Raw genomic sequence first — 19577 nt, forward strand, 5'->3', positions numbered from 1 at the left:
GAGGACAACGGGCCCTTGGGAGCTCCCCGTTGACCAGTGGAGAACGTGCCAGTAAATGTCCCTGCGCCCGCTGGCGAGCAGGTGCAAGGACACAGGACCGCGCGAAGAATCTTGGGCGGACGATGGCTGGCAGGGGGCTGGGGGTGGGGGGTGGGGGATGGCAACAACCGCCCACTGGGGGCGCCCCCAGGGCTGGTTGGGACCCTGGGCCGGCTCCGCTGTGGGGGAGGATCGGGGAGGGGATGATCGGGAATGGGAGGGGCCGAGCTGCCCGCCGCTGCAGGGCCTGGCGCCCCGCGGCTGCAAGAAAGTGAAAGGGCTGCGGGGCCTCCGCGCGCCGCCCCAGGAAGTCGCGAGCAGGAAACGCCCATGGAGGCCCGGCCGGGCTGCGGTGAGCGGGCCCGGGCAGTGCAGGTGAGGCGCAGGGACGGCGATCGGCGCGGGGACCCCTCCTCACCGTCCGCACCTGCAAGGCCGCGAGACTAGGGCGCCGCGACCACGCGGCACCTGCCACCATGGGCGACAGGCGGGACGCCGGTGGGTGCTCGTGAGGGCCAGTCCCTGCGCCCTTCTCCCCCTTAGCCTGTCTTTGTGCTCGTCTTTGGCCTGGGCTGGGCGACCTCGCGCTCTCCCGGCCTTAGGGAAGTCTTTGGATTAAGGGGTCTAGATGAGCGCCCGGGCGCCCCTTCCGGCGTCCCGGACTCGCGGCGCAGGCAGTGCCGGCAAGCGGAGGCGGGGGAGCCGCGGCCGGGCCCGCAGCCGCCGCCGGAGTGAGACGAGCGGTCCTGCCCGGCCCCTCCCCGCCCGCTCGGCTGTGATGACAGCTGGGTGTCTAGGCAGGAGGAGACCCGCTCGTTGTCCGCCGCGCGGTGGGGACGTGGGCGTGCCCGCCGGGTCCACCTGCTCCGGGACCGGCCGATGGGGAGGAGCCGGCGCAGAGAGCCGCCCGGGAGGCTCGGCGCGTCAGCACCCTGGGCCTTCGGGTTGTTTGTCTGTTGAGCAGCTGGTTCCCGAGCCCGTGAGCTTCCTTGCCAACAGCAGTGACGGCGAGCTTCGGTGTTTGTAGGGCTTAAGGCTCCGGAAAGTCCCTCAGCCGCCGGCCACCACCATCGGGCACCTTTCTCTTCTTTCTCCCACCCTCCTGTTCTCCAGCCCCGCTCGCTGCTCGAGCCGGTGGCTGGAGGTCGCCTCCGGGAACCATCAGGATTGGCGTTTGAGCGGAGGACGCTGGGGAGCCCTTTACCCCACCCCCAGGTTTGAATTTCCAAAGGTGGGACCCTAAGCCTGTCTTCCTTTAGTCCGCTGGAGGTCACTGGGGAGCGCCATCTGCCCTTGAACTTAAATTGTGCGAGGGGGTTTGAGTGGGTAACTAGCTCAGATTTCCCCCGTCGTGAAACGCCCCTATATCAAGCCTGGAGCCTGTGGCTCCGCCGCTGTGTCGCCACGCCGGGTCGGTACCGTGCTGCCAGGCTGCTGGGTGCAGATTACCTGTGATATCTTGTCGGTCCTAGGAGAGGATTCGCATTCGTATTTAAGCCACAGGGAAAGAGGTAGTGGCCTTTGTCCATTCATCTTTAAGGTTGAGTAGAGTGTTTAAAGCACCACCCACTGAAAGTGTTTCCTTTTGTTTTCTGAAAAGGAAGTTCTGTCTTCTCTCAGAATGTTTCGGGGGGATATGTGTTTCCCACCCACCTTTGCCTTAAAATAAGATCCACTTTAGAGAATTTTGTCTTTAAGTATATTATTTCAAATACTCATAGGGCAGCTTTGATTATTCTGGAAAGACCCTTTGATATTACTCTGGTCGTTACTTAATTTTTTTTTTAACTTTTACTGATTTTAGTGGGGGGAGGAAAAGAGAGAGACATCAATGTGTTGTCACTTATTTATGCACTCACTGGTGGCTGCTTGTGTGTGCCCTGACCAGGGGTCAAACCGGAAACCTTGGCACCTGGGGATGATGCTCTAACCAACTGAGCTACCCGGCGAAGCCTGGCCCTTACTTACTTTCCAGTCTCATTATTTTCATCTCCTAGAGCACAGGGAACTGTTCTAGGTATCACAGATCACCAAGAGTTGAGTCTCAGGGAAGGGCTCCGGAATGCACATTTTTCTCGAGCCACTCGTAATGGTCGACCAGGTTGGGCCATTTACGCGGAAGAGCATAAAAGCATGAGTTATACAGATTTTCATGAAGACATTCGGATGGGATGTTTCCCAAGTTGCTGCCTTTGACAGTAGAATGAAACTAGATCTTCGTGGTGAGGTCCAGGGGCGGCTAGTAAGAGCCATTAAAAAAAGAAAAAGTCTTCTTACGTACTTGGGCCATGTGCCAAAAAGAGGGTTTAAGCCAAGTGATTTGATCCAGTTCTGCTGCCTTCTCTTTGAAGGGGCTGGCCCGGAGGAAGTGAGGTGGGAGGGAGGAGGGGACGGAGAGAAACTGGACTGACCTGATTTGGCCCCACTGCCTCCAGCCACCTGCCTCCTTGTTCTGCTCCCGAAGGGAGCCTCGCCTCCGAAGGGAGCCTCGCCTCCGCACGAAGGGAGCCTCGCCTCCGCACGGCTGTGGCTCCCACTGGGGGCGCTCAGATGGGAGGACTCCAGTTCTCCATGGAGTGATGTTCCATGGGCATGGCCGGCCTTCGGGGGAATGGGCCTCCCAACGCTGAGCTCTTCGCACCCCACCTGTGAGCTCACGATCTTCACACGTCTGTCCTAGGTGTGCTCTCTGCGAGGAGCCATAGTAGTTGCTCTCATCCATTTAGGGGGGCGGGGGAGTGCAGGGGCCGGCAGAGCCCCCACTGTTTTAAAGGAAATGGAGATGTCCTTCCTGTTACTTTTCCAGTGCCTTCTGGATTGTTGTTGCTGTTCGTCGCTGCAGGTTTTGCCAGGACTGAGTCGAGGTTGATAGATTGATCGATCGATTGAATTAGTAGATAGCAACAGAGTATTTCCAGATAAGCTGTGCCTCCAGAAGCGGCACTTGAACGCAGGAAGACGCTGGGTCCCGGCCGCCCATGTTCAGGCACCGTAAAATCTAAGCCAGAGCCTTCACTCTGAAGTCATCATTCCAAAATTGTGTCTCGAAGTCTATTTAGGCCCCAACAGAAGCCCACTCACTTTGAGCAGAATTTAGGAAAATATATTTTAAATCTTGAGATTTGAAGAATTGTGGAAATTTGTTCAACACCTCTCTTGAGCGCTTGCTCTGTGCTGGGCTCTGAACGCGGTCACAAGGCAGCCTCATCCTCTCCTGAGTTTATACAGTGAGAATCATGCCAGGTGCTATTTAATGAGCATCTGCTACAGACCAGGTTGGTGCTAAGGGCTTTCTATGGGTTATCTCATTTCCTCTTTATAAAAACCCTAAATTGTAAGTGCCACTATCCCTATTTTTTAGCAGGTAAGAGAGCCCGAGGCCAGCTGTAGGGGCTGGGGACACTCCCAGTGGGTGGGCGGCTGAGGCTGTGTAACGGTGGAGGCCCTGGTGGGGCCAAAGGGCCCGGCTGGTGGGGTCAAAGGTGCAGTTCTGGCCGCAGCAGCGGCCCCTCCGCTCCTCCTCCCTGAGGGGGGGTGGGGGTGGGGGTTCTGGGGTGAGGCAAGGATTTTGAATTTTTTTTTTTTTTTGGTAACATAAAGGAAAACCATTGAAGAGGTGCATTTTTTGAAGGCTCGCTCTGGAGGGTGGGGGCTGGAATAAGCATGGGGAATGGCTTTGATCGGGAAGGCAGGCACTTACAAATGTAAGTCCTCCAAATCCGAACTGTTCGTTATTGCTTGCCTGTTATCCCACGGAAGTTGATTGAAGACATTAAATAAATATCGGCTTCTTTAAGTCAAGATTAAGCTTTATTCAAAAGTACTTTTTAAAAAAATTATGTAGCCTCTGAATTTTCAGTAACGATAACACAGAACAATCCATGCTCTGTATATACTGAGAATTGTGTTATTTAACACATTGGTCAAAAGGTTTCTTGTTGCCAAGGGCAGAAAAAAAAACTGAAAAAGAAGACAGGTCACAAGGTTGGTTTTGGGACAGGAGGTGCCCTGGGCTCCTTTTCAGGTCCCAGGTCCCCCGCCTGTTCCTTCTTGTCTTGCTCTGCCTTCGGCTCCGACTTCCCGGAGGGGCCGTTTCCCACGGCCTCTGAAGGGATCACAGGGGATGAGACGGGAGGCAGATATGAGGTGAAGTCCGTTCCCACAGCATTGGATGCATTTCGATCTAGTTGCAAAGCCACAGCCAAATGCCGGGTTTGATGACTTGCCACCTTGTCCAGGCCTTGGGTCCCTTCTGTGACTGTGGCTCCGCGGCGGCCGGGTCCAGAGCGGGTGGGACAGAGCACGTCCGGTTCCCTGGCGTGCTCTGGTAATCGAGCCCGTGGTGTGACCGCCAGGCACATACTGTTCTCACATGAATGTTAATATTCTGTGGAGTATGGTGGTTAAGGGTGCGTGGGTTGATCTCTAGATGCCTTCCAGATGGAGATGAACTCAGTGGTTTGTGTCATATCCTCAGATCACGTGAAATTCATTTCAGAGACGTCTGGACAAGCACCCCCCCACCCCCGCCCCCGCCCCGGGGCAGACGCTGCCCACCACCTAGTGGCCCTGGGGGTGGGCATGCTCGTTGTCCCCGGAGGCCAGCTTTGGTCTGGGCGGGGTAACAACTGTACAGGGAACACCTTCTTCTAGGGACAACAAGGAGCCATTGTCAGAACACCTGCCTTTTCAACTGCTCTTTCTCATTGCAGAGAGCAAAACCTCTGCAGGAGGGAAGAGGGGACGTGAGACCCGACAGGACACCTCCACTTCCTTTCCAGCCTGTGTGAGTGCAGGGGCAAGTGGGAAACCTGGAGCCAGGATTACCAGCCCTTGACTTCGTGACCAGAGCCCTGGGGTCCGTGCGTAAATGGCTCCACTCCCTGCCGGCATTCGCTTCATCATCTCCTTCTCCCGGGACCAGTGGTAAGTCCCGGTGCCGAGGGTGGGTGAGGGCCACTGTGCAGCTGGCTCCCCCATCCCCCGGTTTCATGATAAAACGCACGTGGATGCTGGCCTCCCTGTCACCACGGAATCACTCATAAGCGGTGGAAGCTCTGAGGTACATTGCTGAGTTGTCCTCCGTCTTTGGGTCTGGCGGTGACAGATAGCATGTAGACGCTTTCCTGGTCTTCAGTGGTTTCTGTAATATTCATGGTCCCCAGAGAAAAATGACCGCTGACTACCAGCAGGACTGTAACATGCTTGTGAGGGAAATCAGCATGTGACCTCTGAGCTCAAGGAGTGGCCTCGCTGGGGCAGAACCTCCAGAGCGAAGGTGACATCTCCTCTTAAATGCTGACCAGAACACAAGTTCCTGTCCTGAGGGCGCCTCTGCTTGCACACTCTGAGAGTCCTCCTCTGGGGAAGGCGGCGGGCAGTCCTGAAGCCCGCACTCCTGGGAGGAAGCCATCGGCAAGGGCGGAACCTGGAGCTGGGCGCTCTGGCCTCGGGCACACGCTCAGTGCTGTCTCCCCTGCTGGTCCCCATGGGGAAGGAAAAAATTTTCCTCTACCCTCTTCAGTTCAGTAATCGAGGGCATGCAAATTAAACTGACAAAAAGATTCACAAGAGAAGAGAATTTAACCACGTAAGTGCAGGAGTTTACAGAAAAATGTGACTCACAGAGGCTGTTAGAATGTGGAGCTAATGTGCCACCTGAATAGGGGAAGAAGAAGAGAACAGCACTGGTGGGAAGACAGACGGTACATGTCCCGCTCAGGACAGTAAGCCGCTGTCTCCCCAGGCTGCCCCCAGGGAGGAACTTGGGACAGTTGAGTTCTTACAGGAGGCGCTGCTTTCAGACAGATAAGAGATTTCAGGAACTCAAATGCTGGCTGCTCAAAGTAATTTTTATGCCACAGCGGCATATTCTGGACCCCTTCACCTCCGTCACGACCACCCCCTTGCAGCCTCTGCGCCCTTGACATCTTCCCAGGCCCCTGCTGGATTGTGGAAGGCCCACTGGGTCTCAGGCGTGACCTTGGGGCGTCTCATTCTTTCCAGAGCCGTTCCCCTGTTGACTCAGTTCGTGTCTACTGCAAATCGTGCCACAAGTGTTTAAACACTTACCTTTTATTCCCAGAGTATTTATCTTTAGCTTCATTGTTTTATAACTTTATTTTGATATAACTTTTAAACTCACAGAATTATAAGAATGTTACAAAGAACTCCTGTAAAATTCCTGTGTATCACAGATTCTTATTGTTTGGAGTTTGAGACCCACGAAGACAGAGCAATGCATCTCAAACTTCGCTGACCCTGTGGCTAGCCCCGAGAACCTGGTAAAGCGCCCCTGCTGACTCAGGAGGTCTCAGGTGGGCCTGAGAGCCTGCATTTCCCAGGCGACGGTGCGTCCGTCTGTTGACCACACTTTGCATAGCAAAGATGAAGAATATTTGTCTTAATTCTGTTCCCTCTCTACCTCCAACTTATTTTTAGCTGAGATTTAGCAATCCTAGAGACTGGCTTTAACATCCTTCCAAAGGACCTTTTTTTGTGTTTCTAACCAGCACACCTGCCCATTTCTGTCAGCATTTTGAGTTCCATTTGGGAACTGCCTTCCTCCTCAGTGAAGCTGGGGTGTGCAGGGGAGTCTCAGGACCTCCCGTCTCATTGTGGCAGCCGCTGGAGGCCCTTGGGGTTCCTTTCCCAGGAGCTTCCTCAAACAGCAGGAGGCAGCGAGGGAGGCAAGAGGGGCTGCAGGTCTCTGTCCCGGGGCTGCAGGTCTCTGTCCTGGGGCTTTGAATCTTGAGTGGAGTGACCCTGGGGCAGAGGGGCTGTTAACGTGCACCTGGCCCAGCTGTGAGGCCCGGGCCCGACTGGAGGGCAAAGCCTTAGCATCGCGCCCCGTTTTCTTCTCCGTATGTCTGTACACACACACGCAGACATTATTCAATGAACCATTGAGAGTTACAGATGTCATGTCCTTTTATTTCTAAATACTTTAGTGTCTATTTCCTGTAAACAAGAACTCTCATGTAACTACACACAAAGATCAAAGTCAGGAAATTTAACACTGATACAATGCTGTCATCTAATCCATTGTCCATATTCAAAATTATATCAGACGTTCAACAATGTCCTTTGTGGCTTTCTTCCTGGCCAGGACCCAGGCCAGGGTCACACTGTCCTGCAGGTGTCATCTCCTTTCATCTGGAACTGTTTCTTGGCCTTTCTTCATCTTTTACGACCTTGACATTTTTGATGAGTACAAGCCTTTTTTTTTTTTTTAATAGACTGCCTTTTGTTTTGGATTTGTCTAGTATTTCCTTAGGATTAGATTCGGAGTGTTCATTTTTGATAGGAATACCACAGAAGGGAGGCGGCCTCTTGCTGATGGTGAGGGGTTTAAAAACATGGGCAGGGGAGGGACTGAATGAATCACGTTATATTGGATTGGAATTAAAGATACCAAGAACTGGTGAGGAAGGGGGGAGAAATAGATCTATATGGCTGTGTGTGTATGTGGTATGTGAGTAGTATGTGGTGTGTGTGTGTGTGTGTGTGAAAAATGCCCTATCCCCGCCCACCAAGAGGCCCTGGGAACAGCATCACCCACTGCAGTGAGCACACCGGGTGCCAGATCTTGGCTTCTATGGGCCGTTTCCCACAAAAGGAGCCAGGCTTTTTTGGAGGCTGTCAGCCCCGGGGCAGGGGGAGTAAAAGGAGCTGGGAATACCTTGTGCCAGCAAATAATGGCGTGCTTAAAAATGAAGAGGCCCTCACTGCGACATCTGGGATGATTTGAGATTTAAAGTAAACAACACTAATAACGGATTATAGCCCATTGAACACACGCAGAACCCAGTGAGTCCACACGGCTGTAATTCAATAAATGCGTAAACGGGAGAAAGTAAAGCTCTTCCTCACGGCCGAATGCCAACTGCTTAGGGGAGCAGGAGCGCCCCACAATCCCCGTAGCCTTCCTGTCACCTTTGCATTGCTCAGTTTAGGCGAGGATCGTCAAGGAACACACTCTCTTGAGGGAAAGCTGGAGGAACAAGTTATTCACTTAACCCCAAAGTGTGTTCCCACAACTTCCTCATTCAGTCTTTAGGGGGGAAAATTGTAGCCTCCCTGAGGGGCCATCTGGCAGGCAGCCCCTTCACCACATGATAAGCGCTGACGTCACCAGGGATGCTTGCCTCCCCTCAGGGGCTCTGAACAAGACTCCACCACAGCTGTGTGTGGTTCTGTTGTTTCTGAAGGAAGGGTATCTTTGGGCTAATTTCCATGCCAAGTCATACTGCTCAGTAACTCTCATCTAAAGCATTCTTTTTATTCCTTATTTGCATGTGACTGAGATAAATATTCTGTATGGAGCCTTTTAACTTGCATCTGGGCACATTTCTAAGGAAGTTGGAAGGTGCACACCAGTCCTGTGCTGCCATTACCAAGATAAGCTTTTTGTTGCTAGAAACTTGGGGTTAACCCAAACGTTCTTCCTGCAACATTGGTAGATGCAAACAATGCTAGAGCCAGATGTAACTTCAAAAAGTCAGAGAAGCGCGGACGAAGGAAAGCATTAGATAATTCATTTTTAACTGTCTTTTCTTAATATTCATAAGCCTAAATGTAACACCAAACACAAAAAGGAATGGATTGTATTAGTTCCCTGCGGCTGCTGTAACAAAGCACCACACGCTGGGTGGCTTCGAACAACAGAAATGTGTTCTCAGTGTGCCGGCGGCCAGAAGTTTGAGACCAGGTGCCAGCAGGGCTGCGCCCCACCGGAGGCTCCGGGGACAGGGACCCTTCCTTGCCTCCTCCACCCTCAGCGCTCCTTGTCTGGCTGTGCCTCTGCTGTCTCATGGCCTCCCTTCCTGTCTGTCTCTGTGTCTTCGCCTGGCTTTTATAAGGACATCAGTCACTGGATTTAGACCTCATTGGATTTGAGGTCATACGTGAGTTAAACATGACCTCAACTTGACTAATTACATCTGCGAGACTATGACCAAATAAGGCCACATTCTGAGAATTTTGGGTGAAACGTGAATTTAGGGGAGCAGTATTCAACCCAGTACGAAATGATAAAAGGAAACAAACATCATCCAAAATCCTTGCATTGGAGCACGTGACAAAGGAAGGAAGAAAATGAAGATAGAATTACAAAATGGGCAAAGGACTTGGGAGGGTTACTTGGGACTTTAGTCCCTTACCCCAGGATGATTCCGCAGAAATAGAAAGGTTCTCTGGGCAACCCTGGAAACCTGCAGGCTGATTCCTCAATCAAGGCATTTCACTTCCACGCAAAACCAAGCTGCAAACTCAGCTCAGCCAGAAGCACGTGCTGCTCCCCCCTGCCGCCCACGTGCCCATGGAGCGGCCCTGGGCCTGTGCTCCGCTCGGCACCCCCAGTGAGGCATGGCCCCGGAACCCCCTTTGTCCTGCCAGGCCAGGGCTGGTGGGCGGTGCTGCAGAACCCCGACCTAGACGAGTGGCAGCGGCCCAGCGGCGGGGGCAGAGGCCCGGGACAGAGCAGTGGCCCAGGCAGGGCGACCAGCCACCGATAGCCTAGGCAGCTTGACTACCCGAGGATGCTGGTGTATCAGGGCCTCCGGGCTCTTCAGACATTATCTAGAGACACAGAGGAGCTCTTTATTCTGGGGTTATTAATTCTATCTTATACATATGGTAATATGCTTAATAAACATCGAGGATTTATAGATAGAATGCTCTATTTCTGGGCAGAGAGCATGAACCCAAGGCTCCTTCAAGGAAAGCTACTTTCTCAAAATCCTTCTTAGCTGGGTGATTAGACATTTGGATTCTCCAGGGCGGTCACAGAGCTGTGACTGATAGCATGTAGCATCCTTGCGGGCTCCAGGTTCTTCCTCCATACTCTGAGGTGTGAAGGTAACCCAGTCTGAGAACTTTTTCAAAATACTCCTCATAGAGATTGGAAAAGGGACCCTGTACCCAAATGGGGGCAGATCAGGGTTCCCCGTAGACTGCACTCGCCCTAGCAATTCACATGCAGTGAGGATACAAGCGGCCAGCAAGTCTACTTGTGGGATGGGAATGTGGGTATTGAGGGCTTACAGCGTTCCGGTGGCCTAGATGCTTCCTATGCTGACACCTTAAGGCACCCAGGAGCAGCGGGTGGGGTGAGAGAGAACCTTCAGCAAATAATGGAGAGACTTCCATTCTCCACCCAAGCAGATGGTTTTCAGAAGCATAAGGACAAAGGCCTGGACTTTGTAACAGAGGCATTGCGCCTGCATAGTCTTTGTTCCTTGGGATAAAATAGACACTTTTTTTATGGCTGTACTTTTCATTCTATCTGGTCATTGGCGTGGGCCTGGAAAGCAAAGGCTCCTGGGAAAACCGTCAGCGTGCATTTCCTTGATGCAGAGAAGCGCCAGCGCGGGGGCCTTCGTTCGCTCATTTGTCAGGTACTTACTGAGTGCCTGGCGAGCGGGTTTGACGTTTTCCTTTCCCCAAGGCACAGGTACCCCATGGTCCCATCAACCCATTTTTCCCCCACCTTAAATATGATCTTTATTATTTTCTTAATCTAGAAATTTTTATTTGTCCCCTACCGGCCAAAGAGGCAGGCACCCCTAGGATTCTTTGTGTTTGTCAGTGAATGTTGCCCTTGAGGAATAAGTCATCACTGTGGACAGGAGGCTGGAAGGGGGGTCCCCAGGCCAAAGGGGACATAGGTCCCTCGCCTGTCTCTGTTCTTAGGCAATTATCAGTGCATGCCATCGCTCAACGTGAATGGCTTTGGCCTTTTCCGGCCAGATCCAGGCCAGGCACTTCCGGGGGAGGGGCTGGGCCCCGGAACACAGAAGGACCTGCCCTCCTGGTGGAGGCCCCTCGTCTTCATCTCCTGCAAACATTTTTTCCTTCCTTTTTTTTTTTTTTTTTTTTTGCCTTAGGAAATATTTTTCCATAGCATGGTTCAAATTTTTAGACTGCAATAAACTTTTGTCTTCTTCCTACAGTATCTTCTTTTCTTTAGATTCTCATATATTTCAGCACTTCCCCCTTAAACTGCTTTTCTCATAAATCAAAAAGAGCAGCTGGGCTTTGAGCCAGTATTTTTATATCAACAGCCATATTCATAGCTTGTGAGCATCACTGGGTATCTCTCATTGAGGTCAGTGAGATATTTATGTTCCAGCCTTGCTTGTGTTCTTCTGAAAAGTTGCACAGAAGCTAAAATGTAAAAAACATGATCTTAAATGCCCATGATAGCAGGCTTACAAGAAGCTTGCAGTTAATTTTGTTTCAAACTAAATAATCTTTTCTTTTTGTGTGTTCTGTAAACATGTGTTCATCTTCTGAGTCCCAGATTTCTCTTTGATTATAGTTCTTTTAATGAATGTTTAAATAGTTTCCATTTGGACAGAAGTCCCACTTGTTTAATATAATATTATAGTGATACTATCAATATGATGGATAATTGATATAGGATGGAATGAATAATACACAGCATAAGAAAATTTAAGAATTATATTTACCATGTATTTTTCATGCAACTCATATTATTAAATATCATTTTCTACCCTTGTTTTGTGTTTCAGGTATAGAGCCTTCATTTTTATTTTGACATTTTTGCTGTATGCGAGTTTCCACTTATCTCGAAAGCCAATCAGCATAGTTAAGGTAAGAAATCATAAAACACTTAGTTTCCTATCCTGCCTGTAATTTCCATAACAAAGTAGTTACTTTAAGAGGCAACTGCCCCGGGGGGTGGGGGGGCTGAAGGGGGAGTAGGAAGGTAAAATAAGTGGAGAAAAGGGATTCGGTAGAAGCAAGTTATTGTGCTGGCTTGCTTTTTAGTTTCTCTTTTTCTGAAATTAAACTCTTTAAAATGGCATTTGGCATTTGGAGTTATACTTTCAGAGGTAGCATACTTTCAATTATAGTAGTTGACAGTTTCAGAATTCTAAAGCTTCATTAAATATATATTCTTGTCTTGGGTGAATTTTCTCTCCAACGTATCCAATCCTAAATTGTTCCCAAACTGCTTCCGCCATCATTGCATTTTGATCCCTCGTCCGGCTGTCGCTGGCGGTGGTTCTTCGCTATTCTTGAAACGCCGAGTCTCTGTTTGAGTGACGGGTGGAAGAAGCTGTCAAGCAGACAAGCAGACTAACATTTAACGAGACTCTGAGCAAAGAAGATCCAAGTAGGCCGTCCTACTTAATAGCCAGTCATGAGGGGGCGGGGCAACCAAGGTGATTTCCTTACCCTCCTTGGAATCAAATCATGTTGCCTGTAGATTGTCAACGGGCTTGAAAGGCTTTGGACTTTTGATGGTGGAAGGAATAAGGACATTGTCTGTTGCTGAAGATAGTTCATATGTAGCTCGCTGCCCTCTCCCTCACTTACCATTCGTCGGCAGGGACACAGACCCAGGACCGTGATTCTGTGGACCTGGGTCGCCATGCTCCGCCCCCGCAACCCCCCCGTGGGTGGCCAAGCCCGGACAGTTGCCCTCTGAGCCCCAGGCGGGAAGAGAGACAGTTCCGAGGCTGTTGCTTCTGTGGACAGTTCTCTGCTCCCCGTTCTCTAGGAACTCCCAGTGGATGTCAGGCATCATCTGTCTACTCCAGAAATTCTAAAACTCCTCCAGGACTCCTAGGAAGCAGGAACGTCCCGTGCCTTCAAGTTGTGTGCAAAATTCTCACTTTTTTGACATACCTAGTTGTAATGACTGGAAACGTTTGCACACCTTTCAACATGTGGTTTTTTAGAAGAAGACAGGGGTGAGCAAGACGCAGTGGGCCTTAATAAACGCTCATCGACCCGACCCGTGACTCTAAAATCAGTACCAGCGGCCCCCACTGTGAATGTAACTACTACTACTTCTTGTCCTTCTGGTTAAGGAAATCCACATACAGCCCAAGAGAAAGGCATGCTATTTTTTAAAAGATTTTATTTATTTATTTTTAGAGAGAGGGGAAGGGAGGAAGAAAGAGAGGGAGAAAAACATTAATGTGAGAAACATTGATTGGTTGCGTCTCGCGCACAACCCAACCAAGGACGGGTCTGCACCCCCGGCATGTGCCCAGAACGGGAATCGAACCAGTGACCTTTAGGTTTGTAGGATGATGCCCAACCTACTGAGCTACACTGGCCAAGGCGAGGCAAGTTATAAAAACAGAAGAGACCTTTGCAGAGGCCTTAGGGAGCACCATGGAGTTGAAGAAAGAAGAGTAGTTGGGGAGCCTTCCTGGGGTCCAGAACTGACCTCGAAAGCCTGTGTGTGGGTCATGAGGCAAGTGTCTGGAGTAGGGATGGAGGGTGGGGCACCACCATGAAGCCACCAGCCCAGGGGCAGCGGGTCGGAGTTGGGACAGAGGCCGTGTGGTGAGACTCTCCGTACACAGTTCAGCTCGGCAGCTGCGCTGGGACAGGCCGGGTTACACCAGCTGCGGAGCTGACAGTGGAGAGTCCTCATGACTCGAACGAGTGAAGTCAGAAGCTGGTGCAGGGGCACCAGGATCCCGGCTCAGGGCCTGTGTCCCTGACCAGGAGGCGAGGCTGCCTTTTGTTGCAGGGCAGAACAGAACAGAAATGCTGTTCTGTTCACTTAGGAAACAGAGAGAGAGCATAGGTAATCTTTTGCATTTCCCGGGGATGGTTCCTTCCGGGGAATATGAAATGATAGCAGAGGATGTTAAAATTCTGTTTGAATGCACAGTCTACAACCTTCCTCGTCCCGTGTGTCCATGTAAGGCGAGCGTTAGAGCCCGCCCCGGCCCTGGTCCCGGTCCCTCTCCGCCTGGGAGGGTCCTCTCCCACCGGACCTGTCGCTTTCTGACTGGGAACTGACCAGAGCAGCGTCCGCGAGGCCTCAGGTCGGGCCAGCGTGGCTTCCACGAGAAGCAGCAGCAGGTGGGCGGCGACACCTGACTTCTGAAGGCGAAGTGGGGGAAGAACATAAAATCGGATGAATGGGAAAATGCTGAAAGTGCCAGCTTTGCGCAGACAGGAAGCGCAGCAGACCCCCCACCACGTGTCTGACCCGAGCTCACGGTCCTGTCCACAGCCCCGCACGGTCGCCCTGGTGGCCTGTCAGCAAGCTGAGCGCAGGCCCGGGCGAGAGACGGCTCACTCCCAAAGGGGGAACCTGCAGCCCCTGGGAAGCCGAGCTCTGCTGCGGAAAACTGTTGGGCAAAGCTGCTGGTTAGCGACTTTGAATTTTTAAAGCAGGACCCTTGGCTGGATTTTTCAGGCTGGATTTTCGGCCATGGTGACACAGCCATGTGACCACGAAGCGGCCAAGTCCCGTGCGCCCCGCCAAGACAAATACTTACACTTAACCTGGAAATCACCAGTAGGCTGGAGCCTGGCCCCTTGCCAGCACCCGCAGGCTCCTTGCGCCCTGGCTCCCATCGCCGCCCTCCTTCAGGCAACCCCAGCTCTCACCAAGGTCACCACGGAGTCCTTTTCTTGTTCTTGAATGTCATACATGGAACGGAGTCCTACCATCTGAGTGCCTCTGTGTCAGGCTTATGGTGTGCGAGTGGCGTCCTTGTTGTTGTGGGGACCTGGAGCTTGTTCCCTTGTTTTGGAGTGGCGTTCAGCCGTAGAAACCTAGCGAGATGAGTCCATTGGTCTGCTCTGGGCAGGTGGTCCGAGGAGGACAGGCAGTCCGCTTTCGGTGGCACAGGCGCTCTGAGCAGCTGTCTTCGGTGGCCTGGGCAAGCCCGGGTTCGCTGTGTGTGTGCTCAGGAGGAAGGCTGCTGGAGAGCCTGCGACGCCTTGCCCACCAGCCTTCTGCGGTCCTGCAGGCGGTCGCCCAAGCAGTGACTCCCTCCCCGGAACCAGTGCCCCGGGAAGGCTGGGAAGCCGGGGCACTGTGCCTACTCTGCAGCCCTGCCGAACTCACCTGAGTGCGCTTTCTCTCTCTGGCCTCTGTCTTCCCCGTGGATGTCCAGGGTGAGCTCCACAGATACTGTGCTCCTGTGAATAAGGGCGAAGTCAGAGCCAGCAGCCACAGCCAAAAAGCCAGTGACATCCCTGCTCACCAGCTCCCAGACAACGAGACGGACTGCGGCTGGGCCCCGTTTGGTGAGTCCCTTGTGTCCGTGCGCTTCTGAAGTGGGCCATCCCTGTGGGGCTCCGGACAGCCAGGACGGGGAGAGACCGCTGGTGTGGCCTGGCTCTTCCGGCCTTGCCCCTGGGCAGCAGTGCTGGTGTTCTCGAGTGTGACTGCGTCTCGGGGAGCAGCTCTGTCCCACCCAGTTCCCACTCCTCAGCCGCTGCTGCTGTGTCGTGGGGCCTGCGTGCAGAGGCGCTGCCACCTGAATAAAGACCGTCTCAGGGGGGAAATCCGCTAGAGACAGCCCACGTGTTGTGTGTGTCAAAGCTGGAAGCTAGGACGTGCAGAGCACGAACCGTGGGTGGGAAGGAGAGACCACAGAGGTCTGGTGAACGGGGCTGAAGGAAATGAAGAAACCGGTGCCTGCTGCAAGCCACCGGTGGGGGCTCTCCTACAAATAGTGTACACTCAGTGGTTGTTGGGGATGCGGTGGCTGCCTTTTCCTTTGCCAAGAAGCCCGACAGAAGGCGCGCCACCGTATCCTCTGGGGTCCCCCTCTGAGCATGGTGCTCACACCCGGAAAGCAGATGATTTGTGTTCCATTGCCCTGCCCCAGAACGTACACCGATGTTCAGTGGGAACTGAGCACCACTCACCTCTGCCTGTCGATTTCCCTCGTGTAGATCAGGACAACTACCAGCAGCTGCTCGGGGCCCTGGACTACTCCTTCCTGTGCGCGTACGCCATCGGCATGTACCTGAGGTAGGTCTGCTCCAGGTTGCGCGCCAGGTGTACCACTCAGCGCAGAACCTTCTCCCGCGCACTGCTGTTTGCAGAGGGTGTGACAGCAGGCCCCACCCGCGGGTCGCTCCCCTCCCAGGCTTCCCTCAGAGACAGAAAACGTGAGAGCCAGCGTGCACTGCTGTGTCTGTGAGGACGTGACCACAGAGCAGCGCTTGTAGGAGACCCGGGCACTCTGCTGATCAAGGCGGGCTGTCCTCGGATGGCTTTCCTGGCCCTTGGGTTTAGGGCACACAGCAAACCCTGCCGGGACATCGTCATGTAGGAGCACCAGCGGCTCCTAGTGGTGCTCAACAGAGCACATCCTCGCCTCTGGTCTCAGGAGTCACCATCTGTCTACGGCCCCAAGTCACTAATTCCACAGTTTATAAACTGTGTGCTGGACGCGTCCACATGGACGCCTCGTTCGGCCCACACAGAGCTCCTCACCCGGGCACAGAGGCGCGCAGCCTGGCTGCTGGGGCGTGCACGGAGGCACGCCGCTGGGATCTGAATCCCAACTCCGCCGCCTGCTCTTGTGGTCACAGGCAGTTACTCTGCGGCTTTGCAAAGTGGGAGAAAGAGCAGTTCTTACCCTGTGGAGGGGATTCGTGAGTTGATACACGCAGGATGCTCAGCACGGTGCCGGCACGTGGTGCGTGCCGAGCGTCTGTCCCACGTGATGTTATCCTGGGTTCTTCCTGGTCCCGTTCTTGAACTGTCCCAGGAAGAGGACGAGTGTTAAGTGGGTCACAGGACATGTGGTTGGCGGGTTCGATAGTGGTATTTATGTGAGTCTAGCCAGGTTGGAGGAAAGTTAGCATAATAGGGACTGAGGCCTTGAACCCAAGAGGCTTTTGTTTAGAGACTGTTATCTTCAGAGATTCAAGAGCCTCAGGGATGCTGTCCATGTGGAGCCTCCTCCCTGAGGCCTATCCGAGTGAGGCATCGCCTGGACCTGGGCCCCACCCCGGCCCGGCGCCCCTGTGCATGGCTGGGCCCAGCCAGGCAGTTCTTCTGGTGGCGTGGATGGTTTCCTCTATTGTATTTGCACATTTGCAGAGTGCCACAGATGGGGACAATGACACCTAGGGAAGCCAAGGCGTGCGGTGCACAGCTGAACGCGGCCCGATGGACCGGCAGTGCTGTGGGAGCCTTGGGCTGCCGGGCACGGGGGGCAACCCGGCTGCTAGCCTTGTGCCAGCCTGAGGAACAACGTTTATGTTCTAGAGACTGACCCGACTGGACACCAATGACCTAGAGAAGAAACAGACCCAAAGCCTGGAGTGTGTTTTTCCTAGTTACCAGAAAGCAGTATTTAAATGTTGTTCTCAGCTGGGGGCGATTGTCGTCCCTTAGGAAACATGGAGCAATAGTTGGTGTCACAGCTGGAAGAGGAGTGCTGCTGGCACCTCGCGGGCAGAGCCCAGGGGTCGCTAAAGCCCACAGGACAGCTCCCCCCACAGAGGATTTCCTGGCCCGAGATACCAACAGTGCTGAGGTTAAGGAACCCAGTTTAAAGAAAGTGCTTTTATTGTTGCTTATTTACTGGCCAAAATCATTTTTCATGCAGCTCAGCAGGGAGGGTTATTATGAAATTTTGCCTCATGGGAAATCCACGGTCCACTCATGACGGCAGCAGGGTGTGCACAGCCACCTCGCATGGCCTCTCAGTGACATCACATGACTTAATGGATACAATTAGATGTGACAGGCGCCTTCCTTAGCCCGGTCACTCCTGGCGGGTGTTTGCAGGCATGGGGTGGCCTTCAGTGCCTGTGTGGCTCTGCCATAATGTGGGGTAGCGTCCCTTCCTTTAAAACTATTAGGTAGAGATCCAGCATGGACCCCATACCATTAATGCGGGCGACTTACTGACACATGAGTGGCCAGGAGACTTGGTCACGGTCACAGGCGGTCCATTTCTATGACATCTGTCTGCAGGTTGACAGCTGAAATTGTAACCGGATATTGTTTATGTAAAAGCAGAATTAACTAGCAGGACAAGTTTTTGGCTTTTTTAACTGGCAGCCATCATACGTGTGAGCCATGGTGTACAAGGTTTATCATTTGACAGTGAGTGACTTCTGCTAGAAGTAAATAAAGTCTTAAAAGATGTTGCCAGTGGACAGTTCCTGGCTAATAAATGCTCCATTGGGAAATCATGATGATTAAGTCTTCCAGGAAACTGTAGGGCTTTGGAGTTCTAAAAGCTCAGAGAACAGCATGAAAACATCCCGAGAGAAATCGCTGGTCATTTACATTATGGGTGTGTTTGTTTGCTCATATTTGTCTTTCTTTTTCCTTATCCCAGTGGCATAATCGGGGAACGCCTGCCAATTAGATATTACCTAACGTTCGGAATGCTGGCCAGTGGCACCTTCACTGCCCTGTTTGGGCTGGGCTATTTCTACAACATCCATAGCTTTGGCTTCTACGTGGTAACTCAGGTAAGGCCTGGGCACGTGGCTCACCACGTGTGGGGTTTCTGTGATGAGCTGGATGGGGCGTTTCTGTTGCCCCGGGTCCCTGCCTCTGCCAAGAGAGACGAGGGCAGGCGATGGCATCAGTGGGGGGCTGTGCACAGCACACCTGGGTTCTGTCTGATGTCAGGGTCCGCGCTGACACGTGAAGCCTCTCCTGTCTTCTCTAAAATCCCAGCAGTCGTGCAGTGGTCCCTGTTTGTCCACACCCACTGCCAGGAGCTGCAGCGCCCGCCTCTCCACCCAGCCCTGGAGGAGCTCTGGACGTTCCGTCTGGTGACAGATCCACCTGCTCGGGAGTCATAGGGATGCAGGGCAAGCAAGGGCAGGAGGAGGGGAGGGCTTGGGCGTCACTGGCAGTGGGACTGGGTCGGAGGAAGTCGGTGGGAGGAGAGAGCCTCAGGGCGCTCAAAGGTCAGACTGGCCCGTGGCTCTGCCCTTCCAGCTGGGCCCAGCCCTTCCTGAAGCTCTAGGCTACTGCCCCTCCCAACATTCCCGTGGATAAATATTTACTAGAAAGGGAAAATGACTAAACGATGAGCTCAACTTCTGAGGCTCTTCAGATAGCCTGGGGGGTATTATGAAATCATCAAAGTAAATTGGACATAATTTTTTTTTAATGTTCACCTGAGGATATGTTTATTGATTTTTAGAGAGAGGAAGGAGGGGAGAGAGACAGAGATACACATCAATGTGAGAAAGAAGCATTAATCGGTTGCCTCCTGTACAGGCTCCGACCGGGGATCAAACCTGCAACCTAAGCATGTGCCCTGACTGGGGACCAAACCTGCAGCCTTTTGGTGTACAGGACGATGCTCCAACCAACTGAGCCACTTAGCCAGGGTCCTAATTTGCTTTCAAAAATTTTGCCATAGGCCTTGAAAAAGTTTGACCGTTTTAATTACAAAAGTAATTTACCCTTGTTAGTAACACATAAAGTTAGAAAGAAGGAAAAAACAACTTCATAGAGATCCAGCATACTCACGCAGGGAAGGCCGGCCCAGCTCGCGGATGCCAGACAGGACAGGCTCCTGGAGAGCTGCTCTGGCCCTGTCGCGGTCATAGTAGGCACTAGGCTGGACCTAGTTCCAGGTCATCTTGAAAACTTGCCCCTGGCTCTCCTGAGACTAAAACATACTCATTTGCCAGAGCACTTGCTAAATCCCTTCTTAAAAGTAGGCCCAGGATTCTCTTGAAAAAGGGGAAATGCTTTCTCCAGGCTTTAGATCAAGGTTAAACTCGGTTCAGAGGGTCGTTAACTGCAGTGCCTC

The 19577-nt window shown here is 52.7% G+C and overlaps 1 protein-coding gene across 3 annotated transcripts in view; it reads left to right on the top strand.

The window, feature by feature from the left end:
* Window positions 1–285: 285 nt before the first annotated feature.
* The window catches only part of SLC37A1 (solute carrier family 37 member 1), a 50219-nt gene continuing 30927 nt past the window's right edge, over window positions 286–19577 (top strand). The window contains exons 1-6 of one of the 3 annotated variants that reach the window (XM_054578656.1): window positions 286–414; window positions 4752–4965; window positions 11574–11655; window positions 14940–15072; window positions 15727–15805; window positions 18138–18273. In XM_054578656.1, coding sequence (XP_054434631.1) covers window positions 4910–4965; window positions 11574–11655; window positions 14940–15072; window positions 15727–15805; window positions 18138–18273 — 486 coding nt within the window. In that variant the 5' untranslated portion in view covers window positions 286–414; window positions 4752–4909. The other 2 variants (XM_054578658.1, XM_054578655.1) reach the window with 2 other exon arrangements.

The sequence above is a fragment of the Pteronotus mesoamericanus genome, unplaced genomic scaffold (genome assembly GCF_021234165.1).
Source record: "Pteronotus mesoamericanus isolate MK-2021 breed Mesoamerican mustached bat unplaced genomic scaffold, CSHL_Meso_final contig_116, whole genome shotgun sequence".
Taxonomy (NCBI): domain Eukaryota; kingdom Metazoa; phylum Chordata; class Mammalia; order Chiroptera; family Mormoopidae; genus Pteronotus; species Pteronotus mesoamericanus.